The sequence below is a fragment of the Mustelus asterias genome, chromosome 8 (genome assembly GCF_964213995.1).
Source record: "Mustelus asterias chromosome 8, sMusAst1.hap1.1, whole genome shotgun sequence".
Classification (NCBI taxonomy): domain Eukaryota; kingdom Metazoa; phylum Chordata; class Chondrichthyes; order Carcharhiniformes; family Triakidae; genus Mustelus; species Mustelus asterias.
The window spans coordinates 50,905,473-50,926,928 of NC_135808.1; the positions used below are offsets into that span (position 1 = coordinate 50,905,473).

General features: G+C 48.6%; 1 long non-coding RNA gene and 1 gene segment (V, D, J or C); one reads left to right on the top strand and one right to left on the bottom strand.

The window, feature by feature from the left end:
• LOC144497148 (Ig kappa chain V region Mem5-like) lies at nucleotides 1-16,753 on the bottom strand. The segment is given in 4 exon segments: nucleotides 1-864; nucleotides 15,028-15,066; nucleotides 16,133-16,435; nucleotides 16,622-16,753. Coding segments are annotated over 4 exon segments (720 nt in total).
• Nucleotides 14,280-21,456, top strand: part of LOC144497155 (uncharacterized) — a 25,741-nt gene continuing 18,564 nt past the window's right edge. Inside the window, exons 1-2 of the long non-coding RNA XR_013498520.1 lie at nucleotides 14,280-14,815; nucleotides 16,536-17,072. This is a non-coding gene — a long non-coding RNA (uncharacterized LOC144497155). The remainder of the gene's footprint in view (nucleotides 14,816-16,535; nucleotides 17,073-21,456) is intronic.

Below are 21,456 nucleotides of genomic sequence, written 5' to 3' on the forward strand. Positions count from 1 at the left end.
GAATATTCTTAATGTTTATTACCTTTTACACATTGACATTGACAGAAAAAACAGCCCAGCCAGAGGAAGCTGGAGAAATTCACAGGGAGAATGGAGGTTTATTAAAACACTTGTGGAGATTTTCTCAATAACATGAGAATCCTGTCCCTTTAAACAGTGACTAAAGCTTCAATTGTAACTGCAGGGTGAGCAGGAAGGAGGTCTGGTTTACTGAAGCAGACACTTCACAGGGTCACATTATTATTGTACAGCTGACACTCTTCAGCATCTTCCAGAGGTTTTACTTGTTATCACGAGTCTGCACTGTCCCCATCAAACTCTCCCAGAACAGTAACAGCACGGGGTTAGATACAGAGTAAAGCTCCCTCTACACTATACCAATAATGTGCTTCAACCCCTGACCCTCAGAAGTGTCTCAGACCCAGTCCCGAGAAGGAAGAGAGTTGTAATTCAATGCTGATAATGACCTTTGCCCTCCCAGCTCACCCCTGTTCTATTTCAAGTTGTGTCTCCTCTGTGGACTGTCTCTAACACTCTAGGCACATTCTGATCTCCTGACGCTCTTGCTGAGGGGCGAGGAGAGGCTCACGTGGGTGAGGGCACAGGAGAAGCGGGCGTTGGACTCCCAGTCGGAGCCAGAGAGGGTCAGCAGGCTGCTGACGCTGTAGGTGTTGTCTGAAGCTCGCAGGTAGTTGCTGGTCTGAACCCCGTTGGAAATGGCTGCACCATCCTTCTTCCACTTCACCTCCACCTCATCGGGATAGAAGTGATTGGCAAGGCACACCAGGGTGGCAGTGCCCTTGGTCTTGACCTCCTCCGGGGAGGGGGGCAGCAGGGTCAGCGTGGGTTGTGAATTCTCACGGGCTGAAAGAGAAGAGAAGGAATTTTAATCACTGCCATTTTCAGGCTTTCAACTTCCCGAATATTAACTGGGATCAAATCAGTGTCAATGTTTCAATGTTGCAGAATTCTGAAAATCCATTCGGGGGAACCTTTTGAACCAGTACGGAACAATCCCAACAAGAGAAGGGGCAGTTTTGGACAGTTTTATAGGCATGTGGAAGGTGTATCAGTGGGTGAGCATTTGGGTAATAGTGATCATAATACAGTTAGATTGGGAGTAGTTTTGGGAGAAGGGAAAGATTGATCAAGAGTATAAGTTTTAAATTGGGAAAAGGCCGATTTCACAAAACTGGGATTTGCCAAAATGGAGAGGAAACATCGACTTGAAGGTAAATCAGTGTCAGAGCAGTGGGAGGATATTCGAGCTGGAGATAGAGTTCAGAACAAATATGTTCACACAAAGCAATAGCGTGGGACATTGCAAGGAGGATAACTAAGGAATGAATAGGGCAGGTTAGAGAGCAACAAGGTAACTTGTGTGCAGAGGGGGAAGGCACAGAGATGGTTCTTAATGAATAATTTACATCAGATATCACAAATGAGAGGGACAAAGCTGACATTGTAGTTCAGGAGGAGAGGGATTGTGAAATAATTAATGGGATAATGATAGTGTGGGAGGAGGTATTAATGTGTTTATCATCTTTGAAAGTGGAAAAATTCCCAGGCCCGGGTGAAATGTATCCCAGGATGCGAAGGGAAGCACGGGAAGAAATAGCAGAGACTCTGACCATTATTTCCCAATCCTCTCTGGCTACAGGTGTGGTGTGGGAGGACTGGAGGACGGATAATGCTGTACCATTGTTTAAAATTAAAAGCTGATGAGATCCAAGGGAAAGTGACAAGTTGGATTTCAAATTAGTTCAATGTGGGGGTAAAGGTTTGATTTGAAGCTTGGTTTTAATCTTTTTGCAATGTTACTAAAACATCTGTAAAGAAGGTTACTACGAATTCAGCACTGAAATGGTTAATAGTGAGAGTATTTAAAGACACAGTGTCCCTTTAAGAGACTGTGAACCAGTCAGGAAGCTGGAACTATTGATCAGTCTGTCTGGAGGAAACAGGTTGAGCATCAACAAACCTCAGATCACACGTAGGATGACCGTGACCTTGAAGGTGAAGAAGAAGCTCCAATCGTGGATGCGGAAGCAGAAGAAGGAGATGCTGATGCGACGGAAGCTAAAAGACTCAAGAAACAGGAAGAAGAGAACTTTATCCCAGAACATTGCAGCAGACTTGGATCAACATACTTCACACAGGATTCTGATTGGCTGTGTGGTGAACCATAGATGGTTACCACTATGGGTGCTTGTACATAAGTTACTCTTGTTACTGTTGGGGTTAGGGTTGGGGTGTTCCATCTGTTATTACTGTTTATGTCGTACACTCCGTTCGGCTCCGCCTTCTTACAGGAGTATAAAGGTCACTGCTACTTCCTAGTAGTCTTTAGTCTGGGATAATATTGTTGAGTAGTGTGCTCCTGTTTGTCGTGAATAAAAGCCTTTATTCCCGGGTACGTCCTAGCCTCCCGTGTGAATCAATCGCGCATCAATTTTATTCACGACAAATACTGAAAATTTTGTTCAAAGAAAATGGAGCAGATGCTAAAGCCCGATCGGCTAACCTTGGATCCGCGTGCCGCTGGGGCATCGAACACTTTCGACCATTGGTTAACGTGCTTCGAGGATTACGTTGAGGCCTCGGCAGCAGTCCAGTCCGACGCCAACAGATTGCGGGTCCTCCACGCCAGGGTGAGCGACACTGTATATGCAACAGTTCGCGATTCCCAAAATTATAAAGATGCTATCGAATTGCTCAAGAGGCTGTATAACAAACAGCCGAACAAAATTCATGCTCGTCACCTATTAGCCACTCGACGGCGGCAGCCCAGCGAAACTACGGGACAGTACCTGCGCGAACTTCAACAGCTAGCCAGAGCCTGCAACTGCAAGGAGGTGTCGGCTACTCAATACACCAACGACCTCATTCGGGACGCATTCGTGGCGGGAATCGGCTCATCCTATATTCGCCTGTGGCTGCTAGAGCAAGGTAACCTGGACCTGGCTAAGACGGTAGAATTGGCCAACGCAATGGAAACAGCCTCCAGAAATCTCGAAACCTACCCCACCGACCACGTGGGAACAGCGTGGCAAGCACAGCCGCTGCCTCAGCTGTACTCGGCGGCTCCTCGGAACTGCGCGATGATGCTCCCAACTTCAGACCTGACGGCTGCGGCAGCTCCTGGAGGCCCACGGTGCTATTTCTGCGGTTTGGCGAAGCATCCTCGCCAAAGATGTCCGGCGGTGTTTTGCTCCGCCTGTGGAAAGAAAGGGCACTATGCAAAGGTGTGCCGAGCGAAGACCCCTTCCAAGCCCAGCATTGCTGCGTGCGACTCTCCAGGATCCATCTCCTCATCTCCGGCCTCATCGATGTCTTCAGCCACGTGCGATCCACGGGCGCTGCCATTTCCTATGACGACGACGCTAGCCACATGCGACCTGCGGGTGCCGCCGTTTTCAACATCCTCGACCGTGTGCGATTCATGGGCGCAGCCATTTTGGTCGACACCGGCCGCAGGAGACCAGCAGGGGTCCTCGCCATTGGCTATCTCAACTGCCTGCAGTTACGCTCGGGATCCAACAGTGGCGTCAATCATCCTGGACCAGGCCAAGCCTCACAGACTCGACAAGTCCATGATGGACACAGAGGTAAACGGGCGCCTGGCGCGTTGCCTGTTTGACAGCGGGAGCACGGAGAGCTTCATCCATCCGGATACAGTAAAACGGTGCGCTCTCCGTGTGCAAACTGTCAGGCAGACAATCTCCATGGTGTCGAGGTCCCGATCTGTCCTCGTTCTCGGGAGCTGTGTGGTAACTCTAACGGTGCGGGGCACAGTCTACGAGAACTTCAGGCTCCTCGTGTTACTGCACCTTTGCGCTCCGGTACCCCTGGGGCTAGATTTTATGGTCCACCTGAGGAGTGTGACCCTGCAGTACGATGGGCCACTCCCTCCTCTTTCAGTGGGAGCACAGCAGCCTCCAAATTGTCCAGCGCGCTCCACATGCAGCCTCTCAACACTCACAATTACCCCGCCTTCCCTATTCGAAAATCTCGTACCAGGCTGCAAGCCCATCGCGACTAAAAGCAGGCGTTACAGCGCTGAGGATCAGATCTTTATTAGATCTGAGGTTCAGCGGCTCCTCAGGGAAGGAGTCATTCAACCTAGCACTAGCCCATGGAGAGCACAAGTCGTGGTGGTCAAGACTGGATACAAGGCCAGGATGGTCATAGACTATAGTCAGACCATTAATAGGTACGCGCAGCTGGACGCGTACTCTCTCCCGCGCATATCTGACATGGTCAACCAGATTGCGCAGTACCGGGTGTTCTCCACCATCGACTTGAAGTCAGCCTACCACCAGCTCCCCATTCGCCCAGAGGACCGCAAATACACGGCCTTTGAGGCGGATGGCCGTCTCTACCACTTTTTAAGAGTCCCTTTCGGTGTCACTAATGGGGTCTCAGTCTTCCAGCGTGAGATGGACCGAATGGTGGACCAAAGCGGGCTATGGGCTACCTTCCCGTACCTGGACAACGTCACTATCTGCGGCCATGACCAGCAGGACCACGACGCCAACCTCCAGACGTTTTTACGCACTGCGTCTCTCCTGAACCTGACCTATAACAAGGAGAAGTGTGTATTCAGCAAGAACCGCCTAGCAATCCTCGGATACGTGGTGGAAAACGGGGTCATCGGCCCCGATCCAGACCGTATGCGTCCCCTCCTTGAACTTCCCCTACCCACTAGCGTCAAAGCACTGAGAAGATGCTTAGGCTTCTTCTTGTACTATGCACAGTGAGTTCCCAATTACGCGGACAAAGCCCGTCCGCTCATAAAGTCTACCTCTTTTCCCCTGACAGCAGAGGCTCGCTTAGCCTTTGAAGGGATAAAAGCCGACATCGCGAAAGCCACGATGCACGCTGTCGATGACTCCATCCCCTTTCAGGTGGAGAGTGATGCACCTGATTTCGCCCTGGCCGCCACACTTAACCATGCGGGCAGGCCTGTCGCCTTTTTCTCTCGCACCCTCCAAAGGCCTGAAATTCGGCACTCCTCTTGGGAGAAAGAGGCTCAGGCCATTGTGGAGGCCGTACGGCATTGGCGCCATGATTTGGCTGGCAAACGGTTTACCCTGCTCACGGACCAAAGGTCCGTGGCCTTTATGTTCAACAACACGTTAAAGGGAAAAATTAAGAATGATAAAATCTTGAGGTGGAGAATCGAACTCTCCACCTCCAACTATGATATCATGTACCGTCCGGGGAAGCTCAATGAGCCCTCAGATGCCCTGCCGTGTGGAACATGTGCCAGTGTGCAGGAGGACCGGTTACAGCCCCTCCACAATGATCTCTGCCATCCGGGGATCACTCGGCTCCATTTTGTAAAGGCTCGGAATCTGCCCTATTCCATAGAGGATGTCAGGTCGATAACTCGAAGCTGCCAGGTCTGTGCAGAGTGCAAGCCGCACTTCTACCGGCCTGACAGGGCACACCTCATTAAGGCCACTCGCCCTTTTGAATGACTGAGTGTCGACTTCAAGGGGCCCCTCCCTTCGACGGATCGGAACGTGTATTTCCTCAACGTTTTTGACGAATACTCCCGATTCCCCTTTGCCATCCCCTGTTCTGACATGTCCTCTGCCACGGTCATCAAGGCCCTGCGGAGTCTTTTTACCCTGTTCGGCTACCCCAGTTATATCCACAGTGATAGGCGTTCGTCGTTTATGAGTGACGATTTGAGGCAATACCTGCTCTCTAAGGGAATTGCCTCAAGTAGGACTACGAGTTACAACCACAGGGGTAACAGACAGGTCGAGAGAGAAAACGCTACAGTCTGGAAGGCTGTTTTACTGGCGCTACGGTCTGGGGGTCTTCCAGTCACCCGTTGGCAAGAGGTACTTTCTGATGCGCTCCATTCCATCCGGTCCCTCCTGTGTACGGCAACCAACGCTACCCCACATGAGCGGATGTTTGTCTTCCCTGGGAAGTCTTCCTCTGGGACCTCACTGCCGTCTTGGTTGACGTACTCAGGACCTGTCCTCCTGCGGCGGCATGTTAGGGCCCGCAAGTCCGACCCTTTGGTTGAACAGGTCCATCTCCTCCACGCCAACCCTCAATATGCCTATGTGGCATATCCTGACGGGCGAGAGGACACGGTCTCTATCAGAGATCTGGCGCCTGCAGGGGACCTGGAAAACCCCGTCACTCCCGCACCCCTGGTTAGGATTCCATTGCCCATTCTCTCCCCTCCTGACACGGCACGGGCAGCATCGGGACCTCCACTTAATGCTCTTACTCCCGTGTGCAGCTTGCCTGAGTCCAGGGGATTGTCGCCATCTCGAGGTCGGCGGTCGGGAGAGGAACTGGAGGAGTCTGTGGACACCACCTCGGAGAGAGGGTCGTCACCACGGTCACCAGAACCGGCACTGGAGCCAGTACTGCGGAGGTCGCAGAGACAGTGCGGCCCTCCGATACGGCTGAACTTGTGAACATGTGGACAGTTCGTATTGTTTTCTTACCCCACCGGCCTTTGTTTTTAAAGGAGGGGTGAATGTGGTGAACCATAGATGGTTACCAATATGGGTACTTGTACATATGTTACTCTTGTTACTGTTGGGGTTAGGGTTGGGGTGTTCCACCCGTTATTATTGTTTATGTGGTACACTCCGTTCGGCTCCGCCTTCTTACAGGAGTATAAAGGTCACTGCTACTTCCTAGTAGTCTTTAGTCTGGGATAATATTGTTAAGTAGTGTGCTCCTGTTTGTTGTGAATAAAAGCCTTTATTCCCGGGTACGTCCCAGCCTCCCGTGTGAATCAATCGCGCATCAGGCTGTCAGTGTAGATGCTTCTAGGTTTCATTTCAAACCTTACCGCCCAGCACTGGGCTGGAGGGTGTGAGTGTGTGAACAAAGGGTGAGGTTCAGGATCAGGAATCTCCAACCTCAAAGACAGAATTACATTTCTATAGCACCTGTCACCACCTCAGAATGTCCCAAAGTGTTTTACAGCTCATTGTGCACAGCAAGATCCCAGGGAGCAGAGTGAGAATGAACAGATAAGCAGATTTGTAGTGATGTTGATTGAGGGATAAATATTGACCAGTACATCGGGGTGAACTCCCCTGCTCTTCTTCCAATGGTACCATGGAATCTTTCACACCCCCTGAGAGGACAGATATCAGTTTGTCTCATCTGAAAGACGGCACCTCTGACAGTGCAGCACTCCTTCGATACTGCCCTGGAGGCTCAGCCTGGATGTCAGGAGTGGGATTTGAAGCATTTCTTCAAATTTCTGTGGATTCTCTGCTGCTTTCAGTTGAATGAAGGGTGCAGGAGGACATGCCAGGAGCAACAGCAGACATACTGAAAAATGAGGTGTTAACCTGGTGAAGCTACAACACAGGACTGTGTGCCAAACAGCAGAAGCAGCAAGTGATAGACAGAGCTAAACCATCCCACAACCAATGGATCAGATCTAAGCTCTGCAGTCCTGCCACATCCAGCCGTGAATGGTGGTGGACAATTAAACAACTCACTGGAGGAGGAGGCTCCACAAATATCCCCATCCTTAATGATGGAGGAACCCAGAACATCAGTGCAAAAGATAAGGCTGAAGCACTTGCAGCAATCTTCAGCCAGAAGTGCCGAGTGGATGATCCATCTCGACCTCCTCTGGAGGTCCTGAAGACTTGTGCTCCAGAACTTCCCGCGTCCCTCGCCAAGCTGTTCCAGTACAACTACAACACTGGCATCAATCCAACATTGTGATAAATTACCCGGTTATGAACTGTGCACGAAAAACAGGACAAATCCAATCCGCACAATAACCGCCCCATCAGTCTACTCTCGATCATCAGCAATGTGAACTGAACATATCCAGAGCGATTACCAAGCAGCACTTACTCAGCAATAATCTGCTCACTGACACTCAGTTAGTGTTCCGCCAGGGTCACTCAGCTCCTGACCTCATTACAGCCTTGGTTCAAACATGGTCAAAAGAGCTGAACTCCAGAGGTGAGGTGAGAGTGACTGCCCTTGACATCAAGGCAGCATTTGACCGAGTGTGGCATCAAGGAGCCCTCGCAAAACTGGAACCCATGGAAATCAGGGGAAAACTCTCCACTGGTTGGAGTTATACCCAGCACAAAGGAAGATGGTTGTTGTTTGGGGTTTAACTCTACAATCTATATTAATGAGCTGGATGAAGGGAATGAGAGGATTGTAGCTAAATTTGCTGATGATAAAATGAAAGTAGGAATGCAAGTTGTGAGGAGGATACAAAGTCTGAAAAGGGATAGAGATAGGTTCAGTGAGTGGGAAAACATTGACAGATGAAGTATAATGTGGGAAAATGTGAGGTTGTCCACTTTGGCAGGAGGATAGAGAAGAATACTAGTTAACTGGAGAGACTCTAACGAGTGATCTAGGTGTCTTTGCATCCAGGAACAGCAAGAAATTTGTAGGAAGGGACTAAAGAAGGAAATTAGGAGAGCCAGAAGGGGTCACGAGAAGGCCCTGGCAGGTAGGATTAAGGAAAACCCTAAGGCGTTCTATAAATATGTGAAGAGTAAAAGGATGAGACGTGAAGGAATAGGGCCTATAAAAGGTGAAGGCGGGAAAGTCTGTACGGAACCAGTAGAAATGGCAGAGGTGCTCAATGAGTATTTTGCCTCGGTTTTCACAGAGGAGAAGGACCTGGGTGGATGTACTGTGGGCTTGCGGTGGACTGAAAGGATTGAGTATGTGGACTTTAAGAAAGCGGTTGTGCTGGAATCTTTGAATGGCATCAAGATAGATAAGTCGCCGGGTCCGGATGGGATGTACCCCAGGTTACTGTGGGAGACGAGGGAAGAGATTGCAGAGCCTCTGGCGATGATCTTTGCGTCGTCGATGGAGATGGGAGAGGTGCCGGAGGATTGGAGGATTGCGGATGTGGTTCCTAATTTCAAGAAGGGGAATGGGGATAGCTCAGGAAATTACCGACCGGTGAGTCTAACCTCAGTGGTTGGTAAACTGATGGAGAAGATCCTGAGGGACAGGATATATGAGCATTTAAAGAGGTTTAGTATGCTCAAGAATACTCAGCATGGCTTTGTCAAGGGCAGATCGTGCCTTACGAGCCTGGTGGAGTTCTTCGAAAATGTGACTAAACACATTGACGAAGGGAAAGCGGTAGATGTGGTTTATATGGATTTTAGCAAGGCGTTCGATGAGGTCCCCCATGCAAGGCTTCTAGAAAAAGTGAGAGGGCATGGGATTCAAGGGGCTGCTGCCCGGTGGATCCAGAACTGGCTTGCCCAAGGGACAGTAAGAAGTCTCACAACACCAGGTTAAACTCCACATCATGATTGCCCAAAGGAGGCAGAGAGTGTGTATATATGGGTCTTTTTCTAAATGGAGGTCGGTCACCAGTGGTGTGCCCCAGGGATCTGTTCTGGGACCCTTGCTGTTTGTCATTTTCATAAATGACCTGGATGAGGAAGCGGAGGGATGGGTTGGTAAGTTTGCCGATGATACGAAGGTTGGTGGGGTTGTGGATAGTCTGGAGGGATGTCAGAAGTTACAGAGGGACATAGATAGGGTGCAAGACTGGGCGGACAAGTGGCAGATGGACTTCAACCCAGATAAATGCGTCATGGTCCATTTTGGTAGGTCAAATGGGATGAAGGAGTACAATATAAAGGGAAAGACTCTTAGTACTGTAGAGGATCAGAAGGACCTTGGGGTCCAGGTCCATAGGACTCTAAAATCGGCCCCGCAGGTGGAGGAGGTGGTTAAGAAGGCGTATGGTGTGCTGGCCTTTATCAATCGAGGGATTGAGTTTAGGAGTCCGGGGTTAATGATGCAGCTATATAAGACCCTCGTCAGACCCCACTTGGAGTACTGTGCTCAGTTCTGGTTGCCTCACTATAGGAAGGATGTGGAAAAGATTGAAAGAGTGCAGAGGAGATTTACAAGGATGTTGCCTGGATTGAGTGGCATGCCGTATGAGGATAGGCTGAGGGAGCTCGGTCTTTTCTCCTTGGAGAGACGAAGGATGAGAGGAGACCTAATAGAGGTGTATAAGATGTTGAGAGGCATAGATCGGGTGGACTCTCAGAGGCTTTTTCCCAGGGTGGAAATGTCTGCTACGAGAGGACACAAGTTTAAAGTGCTGGGGGGTAGGTACAGGGGAGATGTTAGGGGTAAGTTTTTCACACAGAGGGTGGTGGGCGAGTGGAATCGGCTGCCGTCAGTGGTGGTGGAGGTGAACTCAATAAGGTCTTTTAAGAGACTCCTGGATGAGTACATGGAGCTTAATAGGTTGGAGGGTCATAGGTAGGTCCAGAAGGTAGGGATGTGTTTGGCACAACTTGTGGGCCGAAGGGCCTGTTTGTGCTGTAGTTTTTCTATGTTCTATGTTCTATCTTCTAAATTAGGAAGGCAAATGGAATGTTGCTCTTCATTCCAATGAGGATGAGTATAAAAGTAGGGATGTCTTACTACAGCTGTACAGCACATTGGGAAAATCACACCTGGAATATTGTGGACACTTTTGGTCTCCTTACTTAAAGAAGGATATAGTAGCATTGGAAAGAGTTCAGAGGAGGTTCATGAGGCTGATTCCACTGAGTAATGGATTGTCTTATGAGGAAAGCTTGAGCAGGTTGGGCCGATACTCATTGGAGTAGAACTTATTCCACCACCTCAGCACCAACTTCACCAGGGCAATTAGGGATGGGTAATAAATGCTGGTCTGCATAGAATCACAGAAAATAGGAACAGGAGGAGGCCATTTGGCCCTTTGAGCCTGTGTCACTATTCATCATGATCATGGCTGATCATCCAATCAGTAGCCAGGTCCTGTCTTCCCCCCCAAATTCTTCGATCCCATTCACCCCAAGAGTTAAATCTAACTCCTTCTTGAAAACGTGCAATATTTTGGCCTCAACTGCTTTCTGTGGTAGTGAATTCCACAGGTTTACGCCTCTCTGGGTGAAGGAATTTCTCCTCACCTCAGTCCTAAAAGATTTACTCCATATCCTCAGACTGTGACCCCTCAAACTGGATGCTCCCAGCACTGGGAACATGCTTCCTGTATCTACCCTGTCTAGTCCTGTTGGAATTTTATAGATTTTTATACGATTCTCCCCTCATTCTTCTGAACTGCACTGAGGGCAGCACGGTGGCACTGTGGTTAGCACTGCTGCCTCAGAGCAACAGGGACCCAGGTTCGATTCCCGGCTTGGGTCACTGTGTAGAGTTTGGACATTCTCCCCGTGTCTGTGTGGGTTTCCTCCAGGTGCTCCGGTTTCCTCCCACAGTCCAAAAGGTGTGCAGGTTAGGTGAATTGGCCATGCTAAATTCTCCCTCAATATACCCGAACAGGCACCGGAATATGGCCACATGGGGATTTTCACAGTGACTTCATTGCAGTACGAATGTAAGCCTACTTGTGACCAATAAATAAATTTTTTAAAAAAATAATCTTAACCAACGCAATCTCTCCTCCTACATCAATCCCACTATCGCAGAAATCATTCCAGTAAACCTTTGCTGCACTCCCTCTGTCGCAAAAACATCCTTCCTCAGATAAGGAGAGTAAAACTGTACACATTATTCCCAGTGTGGCCTCATCAAGGCCCTGTATAACTGCAGAAAACACAGTAAGAAGTTTAACAACACCAGGTTAACGTCCAACAGGTTTATTTGGTAGCAAGTGCCACTAGCTTTCGGCAGCAGATTCAAAAACCAGGGAGCATAGATTTAATTTCAGAAGCAGAAGATTTTGAGGGATTGGAGGAAAAACTTTTTCACTCAGAGGCTGTTGGGAATCTGAAACTCACTGCCTGAAAGGGTGGTAGATACAGGAACCCTCACAACATTTAAGAAGTATTTAGATGAGCATTTGAAATTCCAAAGCATACAAGGCTACGGACCAAGTGCTGGAAAATGGGATTAGAATAGTTGGGTGCTTAATGGCCGGCAGAGACAGGATGGGCTGAAGGGCCTCTTTCTGTGCTGTAAAGTTCTATGACACTATGACTGAATCAAGATGGCCGAGAAGCTAGAGTGACCACCTTCTGGAAAATTCCGATGTGGATTATATTTGACAGCCTAGACCCAAGAGAAGATGAAATGTCACAGCTGAGAGGTGTCAGGGACTTCTTCAAACAGGAAACAGAAATGCAGATAGAAAAAATGCCAAAGACTGAACTTTAATCTGCTGTCGTTACAGAGACAATGGAGACTGATTGTCACATCTCAGCAGACATCCAAAACCCATCTCCTGTTGAATTATATATCTCAGAATGTGGAAATGGTCTGAGTTCAAAGTAAACTGACTCTGGAGTGAAAGACATGTTTGTTTGTTATCTTTCAGGAAACAACAGGGAAATGGGTTAAAAAGCCAACTGCACACCTGAGCTGTGTGTACTGGTGCGGGTGTGACAGAATGTGAGTGGGACATTCTTCCGGCTGCTCCAGTTTCCTCCCACAGTCCAAAGGTCTGCAGGTTAGATGGATTGGCCATGCTAAATTACCCCTAGTGTGTTCTTTAGGTGGGTTAGCAATGGTAAATGTGCAGGGTTACAGGGATAGGGTGGGGAGCCTGGGTAAGAAGCTCTTTCAGAGAGTTGGGACAGATTCGATGGACTGAATAGTCTCCTTCTGCACTGTAGAGATTCAATGGCTAATAAAGGATTACGTGGACTGTGTAAGGTTTCCATGGGATAAAGGGGGAAGTGGCTAGATGGGTGGAGAACTGGCTTGGTCATAGAAGACAGAGGGTGGTAGTGGAAGGGTCTTTTTCCGGCTGGAGGCCTGTGACTAGTGGAGTACCGCAGGGCTCTGTATTGGGACCTCTGCTGTTTGTGATTTATATAAATGATCTGGAAGAAGGAGTAACTGGGGTGATCAGTAAGTTTGCGGACGACACAAAACTGGCAGGACTTGCAGATAGTGAGGAACATTGTCAGAGGCTACAGAAGGATATAGATAGGCTGGAAATTTGGGCAAGGAAATGGCAGATGGAGTTCAATCCTGATAAATGCGAAGTGATGCATTTTGGTGGGAATAATGTAGGGAGGAGCTACACGATAAATGGAAGAACCATAAAGGGTGCAGAGACGCAGAGGGACCTGGGTGTGCAAGTCCACAGATCTTTGAAGGTGACGTCACAGGTGGTGAAGAAGGCATATGGCATGCTTGCCTTTATAGGACGGGGCATAGAGTATAAAAGTTGGGGTCTGATGTTGCAGATGTATAGAACGTTGGTTCGGCCGCATTTGGAATACTGCGTCCAGTTCTGGTCGCCACACTACCAGAAGGACGTGGAGGCTTTGGAGAGAGTACAGAGGAGGTTTACCAGGATGTTGCCTGGTATGGAGGGGCTTGGTTATGAGGAGAGATTGGGGAAACTGGGGTTGTTCTCCTTGGAAAGACGGAGGATGAGGGGAGACTTAATAGAGGTGTATAAAATTATGAAAGGCATAGATAGGGTGAACGGTGGGAAGCTTTTCCCCGGGTCGGTGGTGACGTTCACGAGGGGTCATAGTTTCAAGGTGAAGGGGGGGAGGTTTAACACAGATATCAGAAGGACATATTTTACACAGAGGGTCGTGGGGGCCTGGAATGTGTTGCCGGGCAAGGTGGTGGAGGCGGACACACTGGGAACGTTTAAGACTTATCTAGACAGCTATATGAACGGAGTGGGAATGGAGGGATACAAAAGAGTGGTTTAGTTTGGACCGGGGAGCGGCGCGGGCTAATTGTTCTTTGTTTCTCGTTTCAAGGCTTCATTCTATGATCAACTTGCTGGTGCCAGTACAGAGCGAGACTGCGGATAGTTGGGAACCTGTCTCGGGGGCAGGGAATTCATATGGTGTTCGTGGAAGTGGAAATGAATAGGGTTGGGAAGCATTTTCCGATCAGGGCCAGTGTGATCTCCTGGACTCGTTTCGATCGCCTCAGGGGGTCGGAGAGGAATTTCCCAGATTTTTTTTCCCCATATTGGCCCTGGGGTTTTCACTCTGGGTTTTCGCCTCTCCCTGGAGATCACATGGTCTGGAATGGGGGGGTGGGGGTGAGTAAATAGGTTGTAATGAACAAAGCATCATAGCTGTGAGGGACAGCTCGGTGGATAGGATATTGGTATGTAGATAGGCTGGAAGATTGGGCGGGGTTCCTGGATTCAGGATTCAATCCTGGACCGGGGAGCGGCGCGGGCTTGGAGGGCCGAAGGGCCTGTTCCTGTGCTGTATTGTTCTTTGTTCTTTGTTCTTTGGGTGAAGGGATCCATTTTAAATGAACCTTGTTGTGACCAATCGAGGGCGGGGTTGAATAAAGTCAGGGATCCAGCTGATTACTCCTCACCCAGGAGCAAAACAAAATTGGGATCCGGTTCAGGAAGTTAACAAATGAGGGACCTTGTCTGAGGACTGGTCACAACATGTACACAGCAAGATCCCACACACAGCAATGAGAACAATCAGCATTTTCAGTGATGTTGGATCCGGGATAAATATTGGATTGAACCCGTCCCAGAGAGAAAGTAACTGAGAGTCTCCCCAAAAGCCTGGAACACTGAAGCCACTGGATTGTGGGCCCTGCTGTAGCTGTTTGTCATCAGAACTTTAGCAAGAGATAAGCAGGGAGTGGAGAGAGCAGAGTGAAAGCTGGGGGAGGTGGCACCTCGGTGTCTCACTGTGCTGGTGCTGTGATCAGTTATATCAGAGAGTGTGACAGGGAGTCCGACTTCACATCAAACTCTGCCTGTGTGTGTCACACTGAGACTGACAGGAGTCTAGAGAGTGATTTCACTCCATGCTGCAGGAATGTGAGCACAGTCTGCAAACGTCCAGATCTCCTCCACACGGTGGGTAAAAGCTGCTTACTTATATCTTGCTGCTTAAAGGGGGGAATGGAAGGAAAGAAATACAGCTGGGCTCCCTGTTCCACACAATGTTCTTCAATCAACCATTTCATTGACTGCAGCTTCCTCACCAACACCTTCAACTATTCAGCATTTGTGTTTGAGAAAGTTTCAGCATTGAAAGGGTTAATAACGGAGGATTGGGCTTTACTTACTCAGTCTGAGTTTGGTTCCTTTACCGAACGTAAGGCACACTGACAGCTTCCAGTGCAGGAGCTGTACAAAAACCTCTGCTCTCTGCCTCACTCACTCACTCACTCATCTCTTCTCTCTCACTCTTTCTCTCTCACTCTTTCTCTCTCTCTGTTTCTCTCAATGTCTCAGTGTTTTGTTGGGAGAGTTGAGAATTCTAATTTGAGATGATAAATCTTTCAGCTGCCCTTCATATGTGGACATGGAGAGTAAGAGGGAAACTCGAGGCCTTCAGCGAGCGGTGGACACCACAGGGACTGGAGTGTGTAGTGGACAGTGCAAATAATTTGTCCAGTTTCCTTTCTTGTCTTTATTATATATTATATAAAACTGTGGGATGTGTCAGTACAGGAGGTGGGACTGTGTGTCCATTATTATATATTATATAAAACTGTGGGATGTGTCAGTACAGGAGGTGGGACTGTGTGTCCATTATTATATATTATATAAAACTGTGGGATGTGTCAGTACAGGAGGTGGGACTGTGTGTCCATTATTATATATTATATAAAACTGTGGGATGTGTCAGTACAGGAGGTGGGACTGTGTGTCCATTATTATATATTATATAAAACTGTGGGATGTGTCAGTACAGGAGGTGGTGCTGTGTGTCCATTATTATATATTATATAAAACTGTGGGATGTGTCAGTACAGGAGGTGGGACTGTGTGTCCATTATTATATATTATATAAAACTGTGGGATGTGTCAGTACAGGAGGTGGGACTGTGTGTCCATTATTATATATTATATAAAACTGTGGGATGTGTCAGTACAGGAGGTGGGACTGTGTGTCCATTATTATATATTATATAAAACTGTGGGATGTGTCAGTACAGGAGGTGGTGCTGTGTGTCCATTATTATATATTATATAAAACTGTGGGATGTGTCAGTACAGGAGGTGGGACTGTGTGTCCATTATTATACATTATATAAAACTGTGGGATGTGTCAGTACAGGAGGTGGTGCTGTGTGTCCATTATTATATATTATATTAAACTGTGGGATGTGTCAGTACAGGAGGTGGTGCTGTGTGTGTTGGGGTTTTTGTAAGGCTCTGTATCACTGTGTAGAGGGTAGTTTTCACCTTGCTGACAGTAATAATCAGCGACATCCTCATTCTGTACATTGCTGATTTTTAGGGTGAAACTTGTCCCAGATTGACTCCCGCTGAATCGGTCGGATATTCCTGTGAATCGTGTTGATGCACGATAAATCAGCAGAGCCGGTTTCTGTCCTTCTCGCTGTTGGTACCAATTCACGTAACTGCTAACAGATTGACTGGCCGTACAGGTGATGGTGGCGGTCTGCCCCAGGCTCACTGACAGCACCGGGGGAGACTGGGTCATGATGCTGTCTCCATTGATACCTGAGGGGTAATAGAGAAACAGAGTGAAGTAAGAACTGTCACAGAAAGACGCTGTACAATGAGATATTGTTGGAGACACTGACTGTTCCTCTCCTTTCAGCATTTTCCCTTCAATCACAAGTCAGGAGAATTGGATTGAAATGGAGAGCAGGAAAATATTCAAGGTGGAAGGAGAGAGATTTGTACCTGCGATGCAGAATGCCAGAGGCCAGAGCAGCTGGATGGCTGAAATCATGGTGTGTGGTCGTGTCCCTGTGCCTGGTTACTGATAAACTCTCCCTTCACTGGGCTCTGCTTTATAAAGCTGCAGCCTGTCAGAGTCTCACTGCCTGTTCCTCAGTTTGTAAATGGTCTGACCCAGAGAAACCACGTCAGCACCTTTCACTTCCTCTTCTTCTCTCTCCCTCCCTCAGTCTCTGTCCCTCAGTCTCTGTCCCTCAGTCTCTGTCCCTCAGACTGTTTCCTCAGTGTCTGTCTCTCTCACTCTATTGATATCTCTCCCTCACTCACTGTCCCTTTCACTCTCTGAGTAACTGCCCATTATTTTTTTAAATGAAAGCTACTTGCCTGGGGGGAGTGTTCTCATTGTTCACCCGGAGCAAGGCTGAGAGGAGCGATTTGTGATACAGTAAAAAGGGTAAGGGAATAACTTTATTTTCATTACTTTATCACGGGGTTTCTTTTTTACCAGTTTTAGGCAAAAAGCGGAAGTAGGCCGGGCGCGGGGTGACCTGGGAAAAAACATTTTTTAAGCGCGCGGGAGGTTTAAGAAGCAGGCCACACTATCCAGCGGGCAGCGTTGTAGCGGGCAGCGGAGTGAGAGCTAAAGGGCTTTGGCTCATCGGGCTTAGGCGGAAACAGGCGAGGCAGGTAGGGTTATTTCTTAGTTTGTAATAACTTAAACTAGGTAATTATGATGGAGGGTCATGTGATGTGTTGTTTCTGCATGATGTGGGAGCTGGTGGACCCCACTGTGATTCCCAGTGAGCATGTCTGCAGTAAGTGTTAGTTGCTTGAGGAACTCCGGCTCAGCGTTGATGAGCTGGATTCTGAGCTTCGGACACTGCGATATATCAGGCAGGGGGATAGTTACCTGGACACTTTCAGGAGGCAGTCACAGCCCTTAGACTAACTAATTCAGCCGGGGGTCAGGGACAAGAGGGTGTGGCTGCGAGTGAGGCAGGAAGTGGGATCCAGAAGGTAGAGTTGCAGGAGCCTCAGTCCCTGAATCTGTACAACAGGTTTGAGATTCTTGCTCCCAGTGTGGACGGGAACGGGGACTGCAAGGAGGACGAGCAAACTGCCCATGGCACCGTGGTACAGGGAGCCGTTCAGATGGAGGAGGAAAAAAGAAATGTCGTGGTAATTGGGGATAGTATAGTTAGGGGCATTGACACTATCATAGGATTATAGAATCCCTGCGGTGCGGAGGGAGGCCATTCAGCCCATCGAGTTTGCACCGACCACAATCCCACCCAGGCCCTATTCCTGTAACCCCACATATTTGCCCTGCTAGTCCCCCTGACACTAGGGGTAAATTTGGCATGGCCAATCAACCTAGCCTGCACAGTTTTGGACTGTGGAGGGAGTCCCACACAGACACGGGGAGAGCGTGCGGGCGCCGCACAGACGGTAGCCCGAGGCCGGAGTTGAACCCGGGTCCCTGATGCTGTGAGGTAGCAGTGCTAACCACTGTGCCACCTTTTGAGGCCTTTTAACGGGCTTCAGCAGGGCTCATGCCAGCTTGGCCACCAGCAGTATTACAGTTCCCAGCCAGGGCCCGCTCATCCAAAGGAAGGCCTGCTTGTGGTCTTGTGCTGAAAGGTGTGTTTGAGTGGAACTGGGGACAGGATCAGCAGACACTGTCTAATAGCTCACCGTGATGAGATAGTAAATGGGTCAGAATCTGTGGAATCCTACGCCAATGTAGAACCAGAGAGAAAAGGGAAGAAAACTAGACAGTTTAAGAAAAAATAAAATCACTGACAGATTACACTGTTCTTTGGTTTGAGTTGGCAAGAAGAAAAGTAAGTGGAAATTTCTGACCAGCACAATAAGCCAGTATGTAGAAAACTGCGCAACTGTGACTTAGCTTTAATTTTAATTCTGCATTCTGCACAAATAAGAATTTCTATGTTTATAACTTTCCACAAATCTAAATGGCAGCCTTAATCATGGAATTAAGAGAATTGATAGGGATAAACGTGGAACTAGTCTAGAAATCTGATATGATCTCAATATTATTGGTTAGGTAATCCAGCCTAAACAAAGCCTATCCACTGAAAAATGCCTTTGAAGCTTTTTTTTGTCAAACTGACAGAAATAAGGCTGTTGAAGCAGAAGGCTCACTGTTAAGTTTTGAGAGCTGAAGGGACTAAATTCATAATTTATTATACTGCACATTGGTTGGAGTTATTCATGGGACATTGCTCCAATGTCATGCTCAGGAAGCCCACCTCATTCCCAGAGCATGAAACCTGCTGAATTGGGAAGGTAGACGCAGTGGGTACCAAGGCTCAGGTTGTTGTTCCTGGGTTAGGTGCAGAGGCAGGAGAATTCCCAGCTCCACAAGCCCAACCTTTAAAAATGGCCTCCTGACCTGGTGTTTGGACCGGTGGGATGGGGGCTGGAATAGGAGTTAGGGGGTGACCGCAGAAGTAGTTAGGTAGGCCTGGTGTGGGTTGGACGACTCAGACACAGATAAAAAGCAGACCTTAAAAGTCCTATTTGAGAAGTAGGTCGTCCACGATGAAACCCCTGTGCCTCCGAGGGAATGTCGTTGCCTTGGCAAGGGAGTGTCAAAGTTATAAATGGTGTCCAACTGTTAGCCGATCCTGGAATGGATGGCCCATCATGGACTTTCCCAATGGAAGAATTGTCATTGTTGCTGCCTAATCAACTCTTCTGATCCACTGAAAGCATGGAGTGTGTTCTCAAGACACAGCCATGGAGGTGGCATTGTCTGGCCAATAGAGATATTTTGCAGTCATGTCGTTAGCTGCCAAGACTCAGTGGATGGATGAATGATGAACAGTGCCATGCTCATTATCCCATCCACTTGCCTTGTTGCCACTCATCTATCAGGATGTGTGTGCCCACATTGATGACCCTTGCCCAGGTCCCTCACAGCTGCACACTCTCATAGCATAACAGTGTGACTAAGATGGAGTAAACCAGGTTGTCAGTGGTCAGGGGGAACAACATGCTCCCTTGGAACCACAGCTACAGCTGATACGTCACCAAGCATTTGTGCAGAGCCATTCTTTCCACACACCATTGTCAGTAATCATTGATGGCATGGTGAAAATGGTGAGTGCATATAAGCACACAAAAAGTGAATGAGAGAATGGCTCACCACCCTTTACACCTTACATTTTAATCATAGAGTTACACACAAAGGAGAAGTGATGTAAAGGGTGGGTCCAGCCACACCTCATGGACCAAGACCTTCAGTTTCAGGTGCAAAAAGTCCAGAAGAGCAGACCAGTCCTTCACCCTGCTGGCCTTCACAATTCCCCTGTAGCAAACTAGAAGCTTATGTTCAAACAGCAGCTGTGCTGAGCACAGCAGGAGAGCTTCAGCACTCATGGATTCAGTGCAGGAAAAAATTCAATGACCTGCTGTGTTCCAGCAAGGTAAGTAGCCTGGCTCATCCACACAGAACTCCAAGTGAAGGATCATATCTGTGTGCTCCAGCTAAGGTGTGAGACATGGCACTTACCTCTGCTTTAGTATTGAGGTGTGTATGTATACACAGCTCACATAAATGCACACAGAACACATGTGAAGAAGCACTGTGAAGCACCGCTACAGTGAAGAGCAATATCACTCTATGTCCTATATATCAGGCTAACGTAAATTCATGCTGTCATTGTATAAGTTTATTTATCAGTGTCACAAGTAGGCTTACATTAACACTGCAATGAAATTACTGTGAAAACTCCCTAGTTGCCACACTCCGGCGCCAGTTTGGGTGCACTGAGGGAGAATTTAGCATGGCCAATGCACCTAACCAGCACATCTTTTGGACTGTGGGGGGAGGCCGGGGCACCCGGGGGAGGCCCGCGCGGGCGTGGGGGGAATGTGCGGACTCCGCGCGGACGGTGGCCCAGGCTGGGAATCGAGCCCGGGTCTCTGGCGCTGTGAGGCGGCAGTGCTAACCACTGTGCCACTGTGCTGCCTTTGCATTTCAAAATGGTGACAAACACTGCAGAGATGACCCCGACTGGGTGTCAGCGTGACTGCTACACATCCATCCTGTTAAACAGATGGGCATGGAGATTGCCAGCGTGCCTGAACAGCTGCCCATGATGATGGCCGTCTGCTGTGCCCACTACTTTGGCTGTGTTTGCATTCCATGTGTCACAGGATGTGGTCCCTATATTCAAGAAAGGGAACAGGGACAGCCCGGGAAATTACCGACCGGTGAGTCTAACCTCAGTGGTTGGTAAGTTGATGGAGAGGATCCTGAGAGACAGGATTTATGATCATCTAGAGAAGTTTAGTATGATCAAAAGTAGTCAGCAAGGCTTTGTCAGGGGCAGGTCGTGCCTTACGAGCCTGGTTGAGTTCTTTGAAAATGTGACCAAACACATTGACGAAGGAAGAGCGGTGGATGTGGTCTATATGGACTTCAGCAAGGCGTTCGATAAGGTCCCCCATGCAAGACTTCTTGAGAAAGTGAGAGGGCATGGGATCCAAGGGGCTGTTGCCTTGTGGATCCAGAACTGGCTTGCCTGCAGAAGGCAGAGAGTGGCTGTGGAGGGGTCTTTCTCTGCATGGAGGTCAGTGACCAGTGGAGTGCCCCAGGGATCTGTTCTGGGACCCTTGCTGTTTGTCATTTTCATAAATGACCTGGATGAGGAAGTGGAGGGATGGGTTGGTAAGTTTGCTGACGACATCAAGGTAGGTGGTGTTGTGGATAGTTTGGAGGGATGTCAGAAGTTGCAGCGAGACATAGATAGAATGCAAGACTGGGCGGAGAAGTGGCAGATGGACTTCAACCCGGATAAGTGTGTGGT